Consider the following 21,908-nt stretch of genomic DNA (forward strand, 5'->3'; position numbering starts at 1 on the left):
TCAACTTCCACATGAAAGAGTGCTCCAGTAGCATCAGAAAGCTGGGAAGAATGGATCGTTACTATAACACATGGTCATTTGCCAGGAAAGTGATAATTAACCAGGCAAACTTAAGGTACTCCATTCTTTTCCATGGAATCAGGAGATCCTCCTATCCTCTATTTCTTGTTCCCCGGGACAGTATGGTCCTGTTCCTCCTCCTCCTGCTACCTGTCATTTCATGTGTAAACTAACATGTTAAAAGACTACATATTTTCCTAGTATAGAGATGCCCACATGGAAAACACATCATATGAGGTTTCTTCCTCATCAAACTTGACCAGCAAGTCCTTTTCCCTTCTAATTCAAGGACATTTTAGATGTTACATAAATCCTTTGAAGTACTCCTACATCTAAACATATATACTGCATAACAGCGTCATATCATAAAGACTGTATGCAGGGTTGTTGTAGCCATGTTGGTCCCAGGATACAACAGAGACAAGGTGGGAAGGTGATATCTTTATTGGACCAACTTCTGTTGGTTAGAGAGACAAGTTTGAGCTTACACCGAGCTCTTCATCAGGTCCTTAAGAAACTTGTCTGTTTCATCAACAGAAGTTGGCCCAATAAAAGATTTTACCTCACCCACCTTATCTCTCCAGTATCATAAAGATGGCTAAAGTGAAATATTTTAGAAGACAATGGATCCATAATCTTTCTTAGAATCCAAAACCAAAGATTTATGTTGGACACAATAGGGTAATGCGGTTTCACTTCAGGAGATCTGGCTTCACATCTGAATATGATGGGAAACCCAGACTTGTACATCAGGGGTGTTACTCACTTCATCTCATGACTAATACAACTCTAAGAATCTCTTAGCAAAGCCTGTAGATGTTTGCATCCTCTCTAAAGTTAGTGCTGGTAGGGCATGACTCTGCAAGATGGTATAGACTTCCTCAAAGGTGCCCAGCATCCTCAATTCCTATTGAAGTCAACAGGAGTTCAGCGTGATGAACAGGGTCTTTGCAGGGTCAAGCCATTTGTCCCCCATGTACCTTCAGGCCCACAAACAACAGAAGACATCCTACAACATCCAGTTATTTTATCAGCAGAAGTTTGGGTCCAGATTTTAAAAGTGTTTTCTCAGCATGCACAACTGGAGCCAGATTTTCAGAAGAGCCCAACTCTCATTTATGCTGAAGTGGGCAAAGAAATTTGTACATGACCCTATAGAGTTTCCCATTCTCAGATCCAAACACTCATCATGACCTGGTGTACAGGTTTCAAAAGATACTGCTGGGTTGGGCACATCTACAAAAAAACCCAACTCATTTTTGCATGATATTCGTATAAGATAATGAGAAAAATGGTATAGTAGTGCTACTTTGCAAGAAGTGCTGCTGTTTCCTTTACTACGAAACCATGTTTCTGAAATACCACCCTGAAGCCCTATAATACATCACTTCAGAAGAGTTATGAGTAACTCTAAACTGCTAATAAAATAATCTGGTCATAAAATTAGCATTAGTAGCATGTTAAGCATTTTTAAGCATTAGCTGCACCAGCACTAGTAGTAGTCATTAGTGTACTTCAGGAGGAACATTGCAATGTTTTGTGTTTATCTAGCTAGTAGTAAAAGAAAAATATGCGAGGGTTCATCATCATTTTCCAACTTAAAACCAGCCAAATCAAATTTACATCTAATAAAGTATTTTATGTGATAAATAAAACAGCATCTACACAAAAGACAGTACGTTCAAAAGCATCTGTGGCCTTCAAAATCCCATTACAAAGGCTTAAGAAAATTTGGTTTTCCTGTAGAGTGCAAGAGAACGGTACCACAGTTGTAATTTTTAGAACAGCAGTGGGTACTACACTTTCATTTACAAACAACCCAATCTTTCTCTGCCATTCCCCGTTCAAAGAATACTTTCGTACTTGGATCATTCAGAGTTCAGTATCACAAGCAATCCATCACCAACAGAATGCACTACAGGCTGCAGAACAGAAGATTTAGAACCAGGATCTGAAATGAGTCAGAACCTGCCTTTCCAAAAAGAAAGAAGCAGAGAATTTAAAAACCATGTACATTTTAGGAAGGCTAAAATTTTATTTTAAAAATTATCAACGACGCTTGGATATTTATACACAACATAAAGAAACTAATTTAGAATTAAGGTTGCAGCAGTACACTTTCAATCCAATGCAGAATTAGGGCATGTGTTGCCAATATCCACCAAACCAGAACTTTCATTTAATAATAATTAGATCTCTAGCTCTTATGGTTGCAGTTTTAACCTCTTGCAACTATGAGCCAAACAGAACTGATGTAGTGATGTCTGCCTGAGTCTGCAGGCAGCTCCATTGCCTCTCCTGCTAAACCAGAGTTTTGATAATGTGTAGGTAAGTGATAATTGCAGCTGTTAGTAATCTTGTGGGCAACAGTGAAACTGACAAGAATCAGGTAAATTTCTATGATGCTGCTGGAGGAGCAATGAGCTGCAGCAGGGGCCGAAAATGGAGAGTCTGACTACTGTAACTATTTGTATTACCACAGCACCTGCAGCCAACATTGTTGATCAGGACACTATTGTGCTGGGTTCTTTACAAACACAGAACAAAGATGGCCCTGGTCCCCAGCCCTAGGATTCAAAATTGAGGCCAAGAGGGAGTCAGACTAGTGGGAACACCTTCCCATCATAGCAACTAAAAGTCCGGTAAAGAAGAGAGTAGCAGAGACCCAGCCATCCCCCTAACATTGGGGTTGTAAGGTAGGAGGGAAAATGAAATTACTGTCCATCTCTCTTCCAGAATCCAGAGGGATGAGAGTGTGCATGTTCACAAAGAAGATTGGGAGGAGAAGGCTGCAATTTATCAAACTTATTTATCAAAGGCTGATACAAAATCTGGAGCCCTTCAAGGTCCAGGGGCAGCACCACTCTAATAGAAATCCCCACAGTTCCCGCTCCTCCCTTTTCAACGAATGGTGATTAAGAGGTTTTTGCTTTGCTTGGCATTGCCCTTAAACCCTGGGCCTCCCCCAGCTTTCAAAGTGGTCTTTGGTTAGTAGGTTCAGTCCTCAGACTATTATACATCTGTCAAAGTATTCAAGCCCTATGTTTGAGTGGATAGGCATGAATAAGTAGTCAGGAGACGTTAAAGAGATTGTTTAGAAAAGGATGAGGTGAAGATAAAGAGATTTTAGGGAGAAGTAGGAAGAGGGAGAAAGTAAGAGAGGAAATAACAAACATTATGTAGTGAAATAACAGTACAGCACAGTCCAGTTCTTAGAACTTGGGATTTGTATCCCTATCGATTGTCCTATATGTTCCTCTCCAATAAAAAGTATTTTCGCATGAGTTTCCATGGAGTCTCTTCAATATAAATCTATGCCACAATATCTGTGACCCAATATGTCCCTTTCATATAATTTACGTAGCCAGTGTTTTACAGTTTTTCATTGACTTTTGTCAGGCATCATCAAGATTCAGAAATACTTGTTATTTCAAGATCCTCTTCCATTGCCAAGCATCCTAGTTCATGGTGGGTTTGCTTTTAAGCTTCACACATTCTTATACAGACGTTTATAGTTTTATTTTTGGCCACGTGCCTACTTCTATTTAATTCCCCATTGCTTTTCTTGCATTTACTGGAGAAATGGTGGGATTATACGGTTTTGGGTAGTCAGGCATTCTGCACTGTACCCTACTCTTCAGAGTCATATGAAACCTATTAATGGGGTTTTCCAATTTTTGCCTTCCACAAACTACTCTTCTACCTCTGAAGGCCTGACCTGGGTTTTTTAAACAAGAATTCTCTGGTTAAACTATCAGAGGGGTAGCCGTGTTAGTCTGGATCTGTAAAAGCAGCAAAGAGTCCTGTGGCACCTTATAGACTAACAGACGTATTGGAACATTCGTGGGTGAATACCCACTTCGTCAGATGCATGACATGACATGCATGTGACGAAGTGGGTATTCATCCACAAAAGCTCATGCACCAATACGTCTGTTAGTCTATAAGGTGCCACAGGACTCTTTGCTGCTTTTACTGGTTAAACTAGATGTAGTGGACTGATAGTGTGGTTGAACTGTGATGGGAAAACTCCCTCCTAGCTTACACTTGTAATCCTTAGTCAACAACTATGATTTTCATGCAAAATGCTAATATCATTATCCAGTTAGGCTGAGGTGACCAAAGCTAAAATATAATTCAGAAACTTTCACTAAATTCTTTTTTGAACACATTAACAATAAAGCTAGAGTTTCGAATTTTCTAAAAAACTTTACCTAAAGTTGAATACATTGTTGGAAGAGAGAAAATAAATTTGCTTTCAAAGACAAAGTTTGGTTAATTTTATGTAGCCTAGGGTTACAAGCACTTGCTTTTTTTCACTAATCCACTATAGAAGGCTGATCCACAGACTTGGTAAAAAAATTCTGAATTTCAAAACTGATGAAATTTTTAAAAATTCAAAATGTATATATTTTGCAAAACTTCCCTTTCCCCCATTTTTTGCCAAACCACCTTCAATAACTCATTATAAAAAACTGATCACCTTCCATATTTACGAGTCTGTTCACTATATTGAACTTTATCGGTTTTTGATTAAAGCTCTGAAAACCTTACAGACCTGACTAACCCATCACAATTGTAGTACTATTCTTTCAAGATCCAATCATAAAGCATTAGCTTTCATGTAACTTTTAAAAGACCGCAAACTTTTTTTAACAGAAACAATGGGATAAAATTCTGACCTCACTGAAATCAATGGCAAAAATTCTCACAGGTTCCAGTAGGGACAGGATTTTTCCCAACATATTCCAAATGGACTCTCACCTCATCCATAACCCAAAGTCAAAAACTGGCTCAAAAGACTGAGAACAAGATCACTTTGATATAAATTAACATCTACCAAGTACTATACCAATTCATGAAATAACTGAAATTAATTCAACTGTTGTTTTTACCTGTTATATTTTACGAAACTGTTAATGAAACTGCATATATCATGAATAAGGCTACATTTTAGTCACAGGTATTTTTAGGCCATGGATATTTTTGGGAACCGCAGCCAATGTGAATTGTGGGGGCGGTGCCTGCAGGCGCTGGCAACATGCAGCGCTGGCTGGCCACAACTATGCCTTGGAGCTGAGCGAGGGGGATGTCACTGCTTCCGGGGAACCCCCAGGTAAGCGCCGCCCACAGTCTGCCCCATCCGATACCATGCCCCAACCCCTGCCCCCTCCCACACCCAAACTCTGCGGGAGGGGGGGCGGGGAGCGGTGGCCCAAGACTGCTCCAGCACCAGTGCAACTGGCACAGGGGCTGCCTGAGCTGCCCCTGAGCCAGGCGCACCGGACACTGCAGAAGTCACGGAGATCACAGAAAGTCACAGAATCCATGACCTCCATGACAAACCTGAAGCCTTAATTTATGAGGTGTACATTGAGTAAAAGTTCTGCTGAACTGCTCGGGCCTGTCTCAAGTTTCTGTAATGAATGAGCCACAGGTCTAGGGTCATGTGCATGATGACACAAAGCACACCGTAAGAAATAAGGACAAGAATACATAGAAAGGAGCACAGCCCACAAGAAAAGCACCTTGTTGCGAGAACTCAGGAGCAGTGAGGTAATACTGGCTCACTGACAACAGGCTGGTTATATCCTTCTCATCTATTCATGACTAAACTTCACTTCCCATTCACTTGTTCTTTCCCACACGCACTTTTTAAACACATGCAGCTAAAGTGGCAAACACATTGCAAAGACACAAGCTATACCTGGGTTTCTCAACAGGGGTCGCCGTTTGTGTAGGGAAAGCCCCTGGTGGGCCGGGCCAGTGTGTATACCTGCCCCGTCCACAGGCCCGGCCGATCGCGGCTCCCACGATCGGCCGGACCTGTGGACAGGGCAGGTAAACACACCGGCCCGGCCCGCCAGGGGCTTTCCCTACACAAACGGCGACCCCTGTTTGAGAAACCCTGAGCTATACTGAGTAAAAAACAACAAACAAACAAAAAAACCAAACGCTACAAAAAAAACCCAACAACGCACAATCATAACATTCAGCTAGTTAGTTAACAACATATTTTAGCAACCCTGTGACAACTTATTACAGCTACCAGAAGGCTGTTGCTGTTTCTTTTTTAATTTTTTCTGTCTGTAATTGGTACCATTACTGTAACAGGATATATTTGAGAATCATGTCAGAATAGTGGCAACAGACACAAGGCAAAACTATTTGTATTACACTGATAGAGAACTTAAATAATAAATTGATAACGTTCAAAGCTGGCTAGGGGATTTAGCCACACAATTTCTATAAGTGGGAACTGTGTGGCTAGTTCCTCTGGTTGGCTTTGTGTTTTTATTTGATTGTTTTAAAGAACCAATGGTCGATCAGGCCAGGCACCTATACATAACTGAGTGTGTTGAGGGTAGAGGGAGGAGGAAAGCAAGGCAACAGCAGCAAGTGTTCCTTTTTCATAGAATCATAGAATCTCAGGGTTGGAAGGGACCTCAGGAGGTCATCTAGTCCAACCCCCTGCTCAAAGCAGGACCAAACCCAACTAAATCATCCCAGCCAGGGCTTTGTCAAGCCTGACCTTAAAAACCTCTAAGGAAGGAGATTCCACCACCTCCCTAGGTAACCCATTCCAGTGCTTCACCACCCTACTAGTGAAAAAGTTTTTCCTAATGTCCAACCTAAACCTCCCCCTCTGCAACTTGAGACCATTACTCCTTGTTCTGTCATCTTCTACCACTGAGAACAGTCTAGATCCATCCTCTTTGGAACCCCCTTTCAGGTAGTTGAAAGCAGCTATCAAATCCCCCCTCATTCTTCTCTTCTGCAGGCTAAACAATCTCAGTTCCCTCAGCCTCTCCTCATAAGTCATGTGCTCCAGCCCCCTCATCATTTTTGTTGCCCTCCGCTGGACTCTCTCCAATTTATCCACATCCTTCTTGTAGTGTGGGGCCCAAAACTGGACACAGTACTCCAAATGAGGCCTCACCAGTGCTGAATAGAGGGGAATGATCAGATCCCTCGATCTGCTGGAAATGCCCCTACTTATACAACCCAAAATGCCATTAGCCTTCTTGGCAACAAGGGCTCACTGTTGACTCATATTCAGCTTTTCGTCCACCGTAACCCCTAGGTCCTTTTCTGCAGAACTGCTGCCCAGCCATTCGGTCCCTAGTCTGTAGCAGTGCATGGGATTCTTCCGTCCTAAGTGCAGGACTCTGCACTTGTCCTTGTTGAACCTCATCATATTTCTTTTGGCCCAATCCTCTAATTTGTCTAGGTCCCTCTGTATCCTATCCCTACTCTCCAGCGTATCAACCACTCTTCCCAGTTTAGTGTCATCTGCAAACTTGCTACGGGTGCAGTCCACACCATCCTCCAGATCGTTAATGAAGATACTGAACAAAACCGGCCCCAGCACCGACCCTTGGGGCACTCCACTTGATACCGGCTGCCAACTAGACATGGAACCATTGATCACTACCCATTGAGCCCGACCATCTAGCCAGTTTTCTATCCACCTTACCGTCCATTCATCCAGCCCATACTTCTTTAACTTGCTGGCAAGAATACTGTGGGAGACTGCATCAAAGGCTTTGCTAAAGTCCAGAAATAGCACATCCACTGCTTTCCCCTCATCCACAGAGCCGGTTATCTCATCATAGAAGACAATTAGGTTAGTCAGGCATGACTTGCCCTTGGTGAATCCATGCTGACTGTTCCTGATCACTTTCCCCTCCTTTAAGTGGTTCAGAATTGATTTTTGCTAGTGACAAATAGGATTCTTCACACAACAACATGAGTTCTACTGTATCATTTTAAAACACTGACAGGTGTTAAGGAAAAAAATATTAAGTACTGTTTCAGTATTGCACACACTGTTTATAAAACTACATGCACATCAGTCAAAGAACACATCAGTCAAAGCAGAACCCTGTGACTTCTGAGAAGAGGGAATTTTTAGCCTCTCTTCTCAGCCAAGCTTAAAGATGGATTTCTGTGAGTCACAAGCCATTTTATTCATTCTCTCTTATCTCAGTCCTCCTGTTGGCACAACGTGAAGAATGATAATACATTTCTAGTTATGTTTTTGCCAGCAGTTTAATACATTACAAGATACTGTCCTGTGGAAAACTTTCTAATGTTACCATGACTGTTCAAGTAAGAAAGCCTTCACTATGTAAATCAAGGCAGAGCGATTTAAATGACACCATGGATAGACAAACCAAAGTAACACTCATTCTACTTAACATAAGATATTCTGCACTCTTCTGTGTAGAAGCCCTCATAGAAAAGAGAATGCCAATGTGGCATTAAGCTCCTTCCTTATCCGAAGTACCAGTGGTGACCTCACAGAAGGACAGGGGAACCAACTCAGCTTTTCCAGATTATTTGAACCCAAGCCACAGGGGGGCAGAGAGGAAAAAGTTAATACAACCCAAAACCATATTCACTTGCATTGCTTTCGCCTTCACGCTGTGGAATCCCCTTTCTTACATTATTATAACATCTAAGAGTCCATTGTGCTAGGCCAGTGGTTCCCAAACTGGGGTTCGTGAACCTCTGGGGGTTCGCTAAATGTTACAGGGGGTTCTCGGGAAAAAATTACCTAATGGCAGACAGAGCTGTCCCTAGGGACCCCAGGCAGCACGGGGCCAGCAGCCTAGAGCTCCTGGACTTCCAAGAGCTAAGCAGATCAAAGCAAGCATATCTGTTACACTGAGGAGATATAAACTTCAAGACTCCTTATAAGAAATGGAAAGGGAGGTGGATATTTTTTGCTGTTTTTAAAATTAAATAGGCAGCTGGGATTGTTTTTAAAATTATTATGAAGAACAAGTTTAAGCTTTGTTGTAACGTGCGTTGTCTGCCTGGACTGCTCAAGCCCTGAATGCTTGTGTAGGAGGAACTCTTTGAGTTGGCTTCTTAAATACCTTCCTGCTGTTTCACATCTGATACTCCTTGATGAAACATAGGAGCCTTGTCTTATAACAGGCTTATTCAAAGTGATACAAGCTACAAAAGTCAGATCTTGGAAGAGTGTTGCTGTTTTCATAATGTAATAAAAATACTGTAATGATAAATAATACTACTAAATAGTGTGTAATAAGCATGTCATAAAAACAAATTTTATATTTCCAAGATCACTGCTTTTATAATTTATACTCAGGTAAAGGAGAAAATCCCTGGAAATATTCATTTTTAGGAGGGGATCGTGAGACTTGACATTTCAGTGAAAGGGGTTCACAGATTGTTAAAGTTTGGGAACCACTGTGCTAGGCACTGTACAAAGACAGATCAAAGATAGTCCCTGCCCAAAAAGCTTGCAGTATAAGTGTAAGACAAGAAACAGATCAATATAGACAGATGGGAGAGTACAAGGAAATAGTGAGACAATACTGGTCAGCATAATAGGCAGTGGTCTCAGCAAACCAGCAGCCTAACCATTGTCAAGCTTTTTGTAGGCATCGTGGCAAAGGAGAGTTTTAAGGAGGGATCTGAAGAACAACAAAGGGGTAGATTTTGGGGCAAGCCACTCAGCCAGGCTTAAGAGAAACAGCACAGTAAATAAAAGCTCTGTGTAGCTTGAAATCTTGTCTCTTTTACCAACAGAGATTGGTCCAATAAAAGATATTATCTCACCCACCTTGTCTCTCTCTAAACCTTTAAGATGGCAAACTTCTGCCTACTGAGAAAAACAGCTAGAAAAACAACCCCCAACACCCCCAATAGGATACTACTTGTCCAGGTTCAGAATCTTCATTCCAACATGTAAATATTCCCTAAAAATGCTCTAAAGCCAGAGAGCGGTACACACAATGTAGCGTTTTAGGGAAGGTTTGATTTAGATAGTACTATCCCAAAGAGCAGCTCCACTCTAAGGACTAAATCAAGGGTTTGAAGAGAATTGTGAGGCATGAAGTATTTCAGGTGTGATTCTATGGATTCAACTACTGGTTTTTATAGTCTACTGCTTTTTCCTAGAGATGGGGTTATGTAAATGAACAATATAGCTGACGATCATTAAGAGGAAGTGGTCTGAAGCTAATACAAGCTCTGCTCCCCCGTGCATTTCCATCAAAAAAGAATGAAAAGTTCACTAGCTAGAGATCATATTAAGCTCTGTGGTAGAGCACAATATTAACAACCTGTGAATCAGCTATTTACCTTGGTGGTCCTTTTTTTGCACATACAGCAGAAAACACACAGCATTTTACCCACTAATATAAAGTTAGATTTATAGTTACTAGCAAATCTGCACTTTATTTTGGAAAAGTATTACTGGTAAGTGTTCATTTCAACAAAAAGCCTTAATTATAATAGACAACAGAGTCTTGATCTCTCTTTTCTAGAGGACACATGTACGCTAAAACTCACAAAAACAAGATTTCAGTATCCTGTGTGTCAGGGGACAGGATCCATTTTTTTAAAAAATTCTATACGTACATACAAAAAAAGAAGAGCAACCGAGCCAAATCCTTGGCACATATATTCTTGATCTTTTCACCTAGCTGTAATGTCAATCAATGAGCCACTTAGCCAGCCTGTCAAATGACTAATTTGTACAAAATGAAATGATTGGTTCATACTCGAGGAAACAGAAGTCTCCCTACAGATTTCTGTACAAATGGATAGCCATTAGTCTGAAAAAGAACTCTGATACACTTGAATCATTAAACAAAAAAAAATTATTTACATTTATAGCATGTCTTTAAAGCTACAGGATTCAAAAATTCTTTATAAAAAACAGCAGTCTCTTCTCCCACTGCTGAAATGCAGCTACTTTTGAAATGAAATAGCTCTACATAACCATTTCAGCCAGAAAATATGGGAGAATGCTGTTATCTAGTTAGAACAGAGGAATTTTACATCAAATGTAGATATTCAAATTACAATTTGCCCATTACTCTTATTCTTTGTATTTTCATAGCACTTAGGAGCCCCAGTCATGAACCAGGACCCCCACTGTACAAACACAGAACAAATCAAAACATCAGGCACGCACACCCATTAGAAAAGTATTGTGGTATTTTTAATGGAAAAAAGTAGTCAGGACTCTGAGTCTGCTCCTGATCTAAAGGTGACCTCTCCAATTGGAGCTTTCCTTCACCAGTGATTCAGAGGGAAGAGTTTCACCTACAGAATCAGCAACACTTCTTGCAACAACCCAGGTTTCACTTGGAGGTCTCTCATCCAAATATGAACCAGGCCCAACCTTGATTAGTTTACAGAGATCATATCTTGAGGAGGTATGGCTGCAGGCACTTGTAAAAGCAATTCTTTTAAGTAGTATCAGCATTACAATGCATCAAACTCTAGGCATACACTGCAAATGTTTCACATGCATTATCAGTAAAGTTATCTTGATCATGTTAATTCCAGGATGATTTGTGATTCTTTATACGTTGTCAGTATTGAACTGAATTCCAAATTGATATTTTCTACCCATCCCCCACATCCAAACCTGGGAATGACAGGTACGTTTTCTGATTATTATCAAAAAGACATTTTAAAAGAGAAAAGTTAACTATATTTAAAACTAGCTAGCTGTCAACAAAGAGATTATTTTTAAAGGTTCACCCATGACAATATTGCGGTTTTCATTCTTAAATTCAGTGTTTGCTTGCTTCATTTAAAAAAGAAAATGAGATAGTTAAAAGTCACACCAATAGAGAGAGTGGTGGTCCAGGTAAAGTAGAGATTCTGCAAGTTGCTATAAAAAGTCAATCCCCTTCCTTAAGTTTCAAAGTTACCATATTAGGCAAAAATAAGTTGCCTTTGGGGCAAATTTTTGGAATGCTCTAGAAGACAGGCACAGAGCTCTGGAAGAAATACAAAGCATAATGCTATTACTTTTTAATGTAAAGATTTGCAAAACCAGATTGAAAATACCTACTTTTTCTTTCAGGATTAAGATTTTGTTGTCAAGTGAGGATAGTAAAACCAAAAGACACCGAAAAAATACATGTAAGTATTAGTCAACAATGCAGTTGCATATGGGTGGGGTGAGTTTCAGAAGACCGACTATGTTCAAGACCTGAACAAGCTGTATCATGTACCATTTTTCTTCATGATCATTGCATCAAAAAAGAAAAAAAACCCAACAACCTATCAGCACCCCCCCCACACACACACTATGTGGTGCGTGAACTCAGAAGTGTGCTCCTGAAGTAGGTAGGTAGAACCTTAAGTTTTCTGTTTCAGTTGCAGGGTAAGAAGAAATATTGAAATGAGCCAGCTTAAGCACCCAATTAAGTGGGATACACTATTAGTACTGTTATTGGGTATTAGTAAGGTGACTCTAGTTTGACCTTTCTTTGCATGTTGGATGAGTAAAATACTTCCTGCTTCCAACATTCCAATGCTTATGGCACACATACTTATCTCCCTACTGAGATTTAAACATAGATTTTCTTCAGTTTAGCATGCCTTTCCCTCAGTGCATTCTGGTAGCTTGGTAGATTGTTAAACTGAAATTTAGTCAATTTAAAAAGAAAATCAGGACTAGTTTTAGAAATTACCCTTGCCCAAGAGTCTCCCTACTCTTTTTATGGGGTTTTCGGGGAAAAAATTCTGTTTTTAATCTTGTCCAGTTATAGTAATCTTAGGTGCTACTCTTCAGACAGAGATATGATTTTTAAGCCAGCTGTTTCCTTTTATGTAGTAGTTGTCCTGTGTATGGTAAGGAAAAACAGGGAAGCAGACCTTTAGCCCACAAAATTCTTCCATGAGATAAATGGGTGCAACTGCCACAGACACCGTGGTCATCCTTGGTTCTCAAACACCCAAGCCTTGGGACATACGTGCAAAGACTCCAAACGCTTAAGCAGATGTGTATCTTTGCTTATGAGAACTGTCCTATTACAACAGCAATGTTATGGATGTGCATCTTTGCAGAATCATGCCCTTGTCTGCCGCACAATGTGAGAATCTTCAGAATAGGAACCACTTCAGCTTCCACAAGTGAGTCTCTAACATAGTAACAACCAGTCCTCTTCTTTGGGATCCTGAAATTTCTGAGTTCTTGGGCCCTAAAACTAAAGGTACATGGTTGGAGGCAAGGTACATAGATGATAGACACTCACTTTTCTGTTTAGATAAGCCCTAATTTGGGAAGTCCAGAATATGTAAACTTGTAAACCCATACACAGAGAGAAAAAAAATCTACTTAGTATGACAATAACAATAGAAAAGTTCTTGCTCTGGGATGTTCAAGGATTTGCTGACTCTCACATTCTTTATGTACTTGTAAAATAGGAACAGGCAACAGGCAAAATGTTCCTGGAGCTGGCAGACCAAGAGTTGTATTTCTCCCATAACAAAGCTTCAGAAAAATATATTTTGACTTTTTTTTTTTGACTAAGGGTCTGTTTTTGTTTTTTGCTTGCATAACAAGACAACTGCCTTCATGGTTTTTAAACCATCAGTTAGATCCTGATGTAGTTGTTTGTTTAAGAAAATACAAGGGAATTCTTGGATCAAAACATATACCACAATTGTCAACTTCTTAGAAAACACATAATAATGTACCCTTGTCAAGTAAGTAATGTGTGCCTAATAAACTGAAATATACATGATATATAACAGTGAAACTCAGCATACACATACATAAATACTTTTTACCCAAGAGCATTTTCTTTCTCTCATACAACATGTTTAATCATAAAAAGAACAGGAGTACATGTGGCACCTTAGAGACTAACAAATTTATTTCAGCATGAACTTTCGTGAGCTACAGCTCACTTCTTCCATGAGAACTTTTGTTTTAAATCAGATTTAAAATACTATGCTAAATAAATATTTTGTAAAATTAACAAAATCCCCATGGAAAACTCAGCATCAGGGCAATGAGTGATAGCCTTTACTTTGAATTTTCCTGGCTTGTGTCAGAACTTTAATACAGTACAATAATATAAAAGCCTGAAGTAATTTCTACTATGGATGGCGGGGGAAAATGTTCCTTCATTCCACTCATTTTCTCAATATTTCAACGGTCATTCATAATGAATTGAAAGGTTTTTGATGGGGAGAAAAAGAAAATTAAAAGCAACAAACTGTTTTCTAGAAGTTTAAACCAGCAACGTTTTTAAAGTTGTAAAGCTGACATGCTGTAGCCAAAAAATAGCTATTAGGTACAGCCTTATAAATGGGTTTAACAAAAAGAACAGTTTCTCTGAACATATATAACTGTGCAATGAAATGTCAGACAAAACCCTGTCAAATATATATAGCAGGATTGATGTAAATAAATGAATACTGTAGTGTTCTGATACAATTACACTATAAAAATTACATAAGTAGTCAATAAACTAAAACTATAGAAGTACAGCTAAAGCACTTGTGCCCATAGGTTTACTTTTCCAACAAGTAATAGAACACAACAGCCTAATAGGGAAGTTTATTGCTTTGTTTATTTACATTCTCACCCGCCCCTGGCCCCCTCCCCCACCCCACACCGTTGTTCTTCTATTACAGGTGCAGGCCAGTGCTAAAGAGGAGAAATGAGACAAGAAAGAGCAGTACACTACTGGGAAAAGGGGAACTGTACCGTTTGGACAAGGAACTATTAGAAGGTTAAGGAAATTATGAACCCATGATGTGATCAAGCAGGAACTACGAGCAACAGGCAAATGTCTTCCACTGAAGCAAGAAACTAGAAAACTCCAGCCGAGAAAGATCCCCCTTAAGTTCACGGGCACACTGCAATTCACATTAGGACCAAGAGCAACAAAAAATGGCAAGGGACATATTTTTATCATGCACTTTTCTCAAAATTGTTGAGCAACTTTCAATCTTCTAAGTCTGATCATGATATGAGAAGCTTGTTAAAGAGACTGCGACCGTTTTCAGCAAGGGTCGATACAAGTATAGTGTTCCCATGACTGTCATTCATTATGCCAGCCTATTGTTTGGGTCGTGTAACGACCATAGAGATATGGTTAACCTGAGAGGTGGGGGAAAGGAGAGATTACATACAACGAAAGATAAGAAAAACGAGGGGAACGTGTCAGGTAACAGCCCTCGCTCTCCTGCAAAGGTAACTTACCTTGGTGATGATGAGAGGTTCCCCATGCTCTCTTCCTCCTTTTAAGGTGAAGCCCCAAGGAGCCCCTCCAGTCAGCAACACTTCCACCAATTTGTACCCATCCCCTCCCCTCTGCTCCACCATCATCATCATCATCATCTGCCCCTGATCCACAAACACTGCATTCAGCCGGGGATCTTTGTCTGGAAATCTCTCCGGTCCGCCTCTGAGCTCCACGTTCTCCATGGCGCTGCCGAGCTGCTGCGGCTACTCTACAGGCAGGTTCCTGCCCAAATGTCTCCGCTTCTTCCTAGCCGGATCCAGCGTGCGGCGGCTGACCTAGGAACCACATACCTAACAAGAGTTTCAAGCGTGGTCCCACGGGGGTGGGAGTGATCCACCCCTGCTCGCCGCCGCCGCCGCCTCCTCCTCCTGACCTCCTCCCGCTTGAATGTTGCGAGCGGGGAGGCCACAAGCGGCTGGGGGGGTTTGCGAACCTGCTCTGTGCCCAAACTTGTGGGCACCTGGCGGCCCCCGGGCGGGCGGGCAGGCAGCGTTCAGCCTGGCACCGCACTGGGCTTGTTCGCCGCTGGAGCGGGAGGAAGCAGCTGCGAGCTCCCTCCTTTGGCTCCCCCCAGGGGGGGCAAATACTGCGGGACAGGGAGCAAAGTCACAGCGGGATTCGCAGCTCCCCCCTAGGGGGGCGGCCGGGCGGGCGGGCGGGTCACACACGCCGGGAGGGGGCGGACCCAGGCCAGGGGCCCGCACGGGGACCGGTGGAGGGGCTGACAGGCGCGGCGAGGTGGGGCCAGACAAAGGCAGCGGCCGGGCAGCAGCAGCAGCGGGAGGGCAGCGCAGCGGCTGGCCCGGGCAGGAAGCGAGGGGTCACGGGCAGCCGCCGGCACACAGGGGGCTGCTCCCCACCCCGCCCTGGGGTCTCATCCCCCCCGGCAACCAGCCGTGACCGGGAGCAACTCCCAGCGGCTGCACCCGCCGCCCGCCTGCCTGCCTGCCCGGCGCTAACGCGGCGGCAGCTGCTCAGGCCCTCGCGCCTCTCCCCGCAGCCAGCGCGCGTCTTCCCCTCCCCGCGGGGCCCCGGGCCGGGGCTGTGGGGCGGGGCGGGAAGGGTTAACTGCTTTGTGTGCGGGCTCGGGTCCGCAGCCCCGGCCCCTGGCGGGCTGAGCCGGCTGGAGCAGCGGCTGGGGGCGGCGCTTCTGCTGGGTCTCGCTCCGGCCCCGGCTCCGTCCTCCCTGATTTGCTGCCCTCCCTGCAGCGCATCCCCTACCTGGCAGGCGGGAGGCGCCTCGGCTCCGGCCGCTGGCCCGGCTCCTGCGCCCTCACAGTCCCTCTAGCGGCAGCCGGCGAGACACGCAGGCCAGGGGCTCAGTCCCGCTCCCGGTGTAGCCAGGCCACAAAATTCCCCTGGGCAACTCCCAGTAGACGCAGGAGCTGGCCCCCACTTTGCCAGTGTCAGGGGGTAGCCCTGTTAGTCTGGAGCCACAAAAACAAGGAGGAGTCCGGTGGCACCTTAGTGTCGAACACATTTATTTGGGCATAAGCTTTTGTGGGTAAAAAACCACTTCACTTGCACCTGGAGAAGTGGGATTTTTTACCCACGAAAAGCTTATGCCCAAATAAATCTGTTAGTTTTTGAGGTGCCACCAGACTCCTCGCTTTGCAAGGGGCTGAATGCCCATCGACCTGCTGCACCCACTTGCCTGTCCCTACTGGCTTTAGCTACTTGCTCCAGGGGCCCCCAGAGCCTATAGTTATGTGTATTGGGGCAGCAGCTAGGAGACCCGATCATGGAGCAGGGCCCCATTGGGCTGGGAGGGGAGGGCTGTCCATAAATTACATAACACATTTTTGGTGATTTTTCAAGACCCTCCCCCTTGTAACACTGAAACAAACACTCCGTCATGGAGCCCACCCACCCCCTTATGCAGTACATAACATGGACAGCCCCTAGGCACTGGCCAAAAACAGCACAAAAAGACAGCACTTGCCCCAAAGACCTCACCAGCTAAGTATTAGAGGAGGCAATGTCTGGTTACAGACAGATGGGGACAGTACAGGAAAACAATGAGACAATATTGGTCAATGCCCTAAGCAGTGGTCTCAGTTTTCTGAGTTTTCATTTTATGGATAGGCAAGGCACTCTGTTTTCATGTTTTGTTAAATAAATTCCCTGGAACGTATTGGTGTTTGTTCAAAAAAAAATTAAAGTTAGGTGAAAATTGGTGCATAAAATTAAATTCATAGTTTTCTGGGTAAATATTGGGAGGCAGGAGCACAGGGAAAAAAGCAACAAATAGAGAAACGTAAGTTTACGTCTACACAGAAAAAAAAAATAATTCCATGGCAGCGAGTCTGAGAGCCTGGATCAACTGAGCTCTGAGGTGATGGGGAAGGGTCTCAGAGTTTGGGTTGAGCCTGAACCCAGATGCCCAAACAGCTATTTTTAGCCCTGTCATGTGAGCCCTGCCAGTCCAAGTCAGTTGACCTGGGGTCTGAGGTTTGCTGCTGTGGGTTGTTTTTTTTTAGCTGTGTAGTGTTACCCTAAGATTATTGAAAGTAAAAGCAGTTAAATGCCATAGTTTATTTGGACGTCTGTTTGTGTGTGCATATACAGTAGCTTCTGCTACATTGCCTTACTTTAGCAGACAGCCTGGCATTTACACTTAGACTAATTTATTATTAACATAAACACAATTTCCTAACGTAATGTATTGATTTTCTTAACATAATCAATATTTTTCGTGTACTTAAGTGGTCGAAAATTAAGGTGTAAATCAGTGGAAAACTAACAGCTTTTGTAAAATCTGGGAAATAGTCTTTAAAAATAGGTAAAAACCAAAAACAAAGAGCCTTGTAAGGAAACAGATGCAGAGTTTGGAACTTGCCAAGTTCACAAGCGAGTTGGGACTAGATCCACAAAGGAACTTAGGTATCAGAACGCTGAGCATGCCTACCGAATCAAGTCCCACACTCTAGATAGGTGGAGGAATGCCTATTTTCCCCTTGCTTTATGGATTGCTCGGGGGCTTCGGCATGAAATCAGCATCCAGATGCCTAGAGTGAGACAACAGTGCACATGCCCAGAGATAGGCTCTGAGACAACTTTTACAGCAAAAATGTAGGTGGTGAGTGAGCTTTGACACCAACAGTGTTAGGCAGCAGCCAGGCAAGGGTATGGGGTTCGCAGTGGTGCCTAAAACTGAGATTCGGGTGCCTAAATCACCTAAATCACTTTTGTTTATGATACTACTATACTAATCCATCTGATTATGTATTTATTTAATCATTCTCGCTGTTTTTATGATAAAGGCAGAGGCGGATTTACCATGAAACAAACAGTGCGGTGGCAGGGGGGCCCCAATGACAGGGGACCCCCAAAATTCAGGACAAATCTCATCTGACAACCTGCTGGTGGCGCAGCAGGGCTCAGGCAGGCAGGCTGCCTGCATTCTGTGGCTGGTGGCCCCACATTGCTCCCGGGAGCGTCTGGCTGTTGGCACATCTCTGCATGCCCCTGGCCAGGGGAGGCAGCTGCGCAGAGTGCCCCTGCCTCAGGCAGTGCACAGAGACCCGCTGCCTCCCACCTCCAAGGGGTGCGAAGTGATGTGCCAGCAGCAGGACTAAGGTGAGACTCCTTGCCCATGCTGCCTCTCTCCCTTCGGGTCATGCCGCTCCCGGAAGCGGCCAGCATGTCCCTGCAGCTCGTTGGGGGGGGTCTCCGTGCTTTGCCCCCACCCTAAGTGCCAACTCCGCAGCTCCCATTGGCTGGGAACTATGGCCAATGGGAGCTGTGGTGGCGGTGCCTGCGGGCAGCAGCGCTCAAAGACCCCCTGACCTCCCAGCCTAGGAGCCACTGCCAGAGGGGTGTGCCGGTCGCTTTGGGAGCCACACTGCCCAAGGTAAACACTGCCCCCTCACCCCCTCCCACACCACAAGCCCCTGCCCCAGCCCAGAGCCCACACCCAATACCCAAACTACTTCCCAAAGCTGACCCCTGCACTCCCTCCTGCACCCCAACCCCCTGCCCCAATCATGGTACCTCACTTTATTTTCATTTACTTCCTATTACTTATAATATAGGAGGAGGATGAAGAAAAAAGAATGAAAAATGGGGGAAGGCAGGGGAGATAAGAGAGAATGTTCTTTTTCTTGGCGGCGTCCCGAGGGGACAGCCCCAAAAATGAAGCTGTGCACAGGACCCCACTAACTCTAAACCTGTCACTGGATAAAAGACATTTACTAACAAAAGTAGGATGTTGTCACCACTATGTCACCACTATGAAAGAGTTTAAGAACCTCTGTTCTGTGCACTGTGCATACAGAAACGGTAACACAGAAACTATAAATATAGCAAGATAGAGATCAGTTATAGGAGACTTCAGTAGAAAACAAATATACCAATTAATTGTAGAGCTCTCTAGAATGCAGATCTGTCAATTATTGTTCTAATGAGCCTTTATGTGGGTGCTCAATTTGTTTATTTGTTTTTCTGTGGTCACCAGCTCAGAAATAAAAAAAAAAAACCCTAGCTTCAATGACATTTTTCTGCTATCTTCTCTGTTAGTCTTAATACTGGAAAGCAAAAAATTTCCTGCCTTCGCCAAGAGATTCATATTTTAATTTCCTCATACATCTAAGTTTTATCTGCTAACCCAAATCAAGAGGGCATACAGCTTCAGCTGAACAGGAGTTGGCCTCTATGCCTCTTGTTATATCAGTCCGATTCAGTCCCACATCTCATGTAATGCTCTGTAAAATCTCCTGCTCACTATGGGTAGAAGTGCCAAAACTTGTTGGAGATTTTTACCAGTCCTCTTCCATTTGTTTGCATTACCATAGTGCCTACGAACCCTAGTCATGGAGCAGGACTCCATTGTGCTTGGCACTGTACAAACCTAGGATAAAAAGATGGACACTACTGGAGTTTACAGTCTAACTAGAAAGAATCTTCAATTTGACCTCCTCCAAACCAGTCCTTGATAACAGAGTCTTCATTCATCACAGTAATATAATAATACCAGGACACCCAGTGAATCATCCTGTTTTCTCCCCAGGCAGTTTTCTCTTACAAATTTTGCTTGACTGAGTATAAAAGATCTTATTGATTTAAGGTAAAAGTGACAGATGCATCAGGATGTCAAAGTAATTTAGCAACTAAGTTTACAGAATCTCTCATACTAATGAGAGAAAGGATGCAGCTATTGCCAGACATGATATATTATTGCCACTTAACACTATATATACACACACAGCAAAATAGTAAGATATATTTGCCGTCTTAACTATAGCAGTCATTACTTGCATTCACTATTGTAATAAACCTGTGCATTCAATCAGAGAAGAAGGCAGGCAGGAGAAAAGAAAGGTAAGAAGAACAAATGGTCTTTCCCCACATATAGATTCTCTGGATAATGTCATGGTCCCATTGACGTCAATTCTAATATTCCCATTGATTTCGGTGAGGCTAGGATTTCATCCTCTAGGACCAAGATTATTGCTGACTCTGGAGTCCGCTGATAGCACATCACTTAATAATGATACCCAGTTCTTATAGGATTCTTTTCATTAGTAGATCTCAAAGTGCTTTACAAAGGAGGTTAGAATCACTATCCCATTTTACAGATGAGGATATCAAGGCATGGAGAGGTGAAGTGACTAGCCCAAGCTCATCCAACAGGCTAATAGCAAAGCTGGGAATAGAACCAGGTCTTCTGAGTCCCATGATGGATGTCTTGTTGCTAAGTCACACTGCCTCTCTCTAATTGAGATTATTGAATATGCATACTGCATAGTGTTAAACATGGAATAATTGTCAGACTACTCAAAAGGATTATTGTGATTGAGCAGAGAAACCTCACACCAGCAGAAAAAGGGATGAAGAGAGCCTGTGGGCCTAGGTGCCCTGCTATACCTACAGCCAATGCCAGACCTGGAGAGGGAAGAAAGACAACCTGGCTTGTTTAGGACTGGGAGAAAGGCTAGGCTGAGGTGGCTGGGCTGATCTGGCTGTGGGAAGAGAAAGGGAGAATATGGGATGACTTGAGTTTGTCGAGGGGCTGGCTGAACTGGAATCATGCTGAGTGCAGGTGTCTGACTCAGAACAGCGAGGTTGGTCTGCAGGATCAGACTGGCTGGAAGGCCCAGCAGAAACAAAGCTGAACGTTGAAACTGACAATGAAAGAGGTAGCATGGGAGAGAAAGTTTCCTTGGACTGAAGGAGAAGCAGCAGGGAATGAGGAATGGTCTCAGCTCAGGAGAAAGAAAACAAGACTAGATAGATCAGGATTTAAAGAAGAAAGACTGCATAGGAATGAAAAAACAAAAACACAGTGGAAGTCAACATTTCATAATTGTCAGATTGATGACAGAAGATTTGAAAACATGTTAACCCCCTGAAAATGGCGGAATGGTTAAAGTGAAGGGTTGGTGACATACAAAGAGCTAAAAGAATGCAGGTAGAATTGGTAGAATGTACAGATAAGGAGCAAGCTGAAAAACTTAAAACTGTAACCTTAGGGAAAATGGAAGTTACTTGCCAACTGCCTACATTCCTGCCAGAAGCCAGAAGGGTTGTATGGAGTGCTGCTAGGATTATATACGGATGATATTAGAAAGAGTAAGATAAAGATGAAGATAAAGGTAAAGATAAAGTATTGTTTGTTAAATGCCTACTTAGAAGGAGAGAGGGAGAAAAACCAGCCATCTATGGTTGTATCATGGCTCTTTAAAGGTGGGACACTTCCAGATAGGATAAAAATGGGGTATCAGTCTTTCTGGGTTAAATCATATATTCCCCCTCCCCCCTATGAAGTGTTATATTTGTTAAAGGTTTAGACATGCAGCAGCCATTTGT

General features: G+C 43.1%; 1 protein-coding gene across 3 annotated transcripts in view; it reads right to left on the reverse strand.

Moving 5' to 3' along the window:
- SHROOM2 (shroom family member 2) overlaps positions 1–15,382 on the reverse strand; it is a 190,484-nt gene extending 175,102 nt beyond the window's left edge. For all 3 annotated transcript variants that reach the window (XM_044992922.1, XM_044992839.1, XM_044992749.1), the window contains exon 1: positions 15,059–15,382. In XM_044992922.1, coding sequence (XP_044848857.1) covers positions 15,059–15,283 — 225 coding nt within the window. In that variant the 5' untranslated portion in view covers positions 15,284–15,382. The remainder of the gene's footprint in view (positions 1–15,058) is intronic.
- Positions 15,383–21,908: the final 6,526 nt, after the last annotated feature.

The sequence above is a fragment of the Mauremys mutica genome, chromosome 1 (genome assembly GCF_020497125.1).
Source record: "Mauremys mutica isolate MM-2020 ecotype Southern chromosome 1, ASM2049712v1, whole genome shotgun sequence".
NCBI lineage: Eukaryota > Metazoa > Chordata > Testudines > Geoemydidae > Mauremys > Mauremys mutica.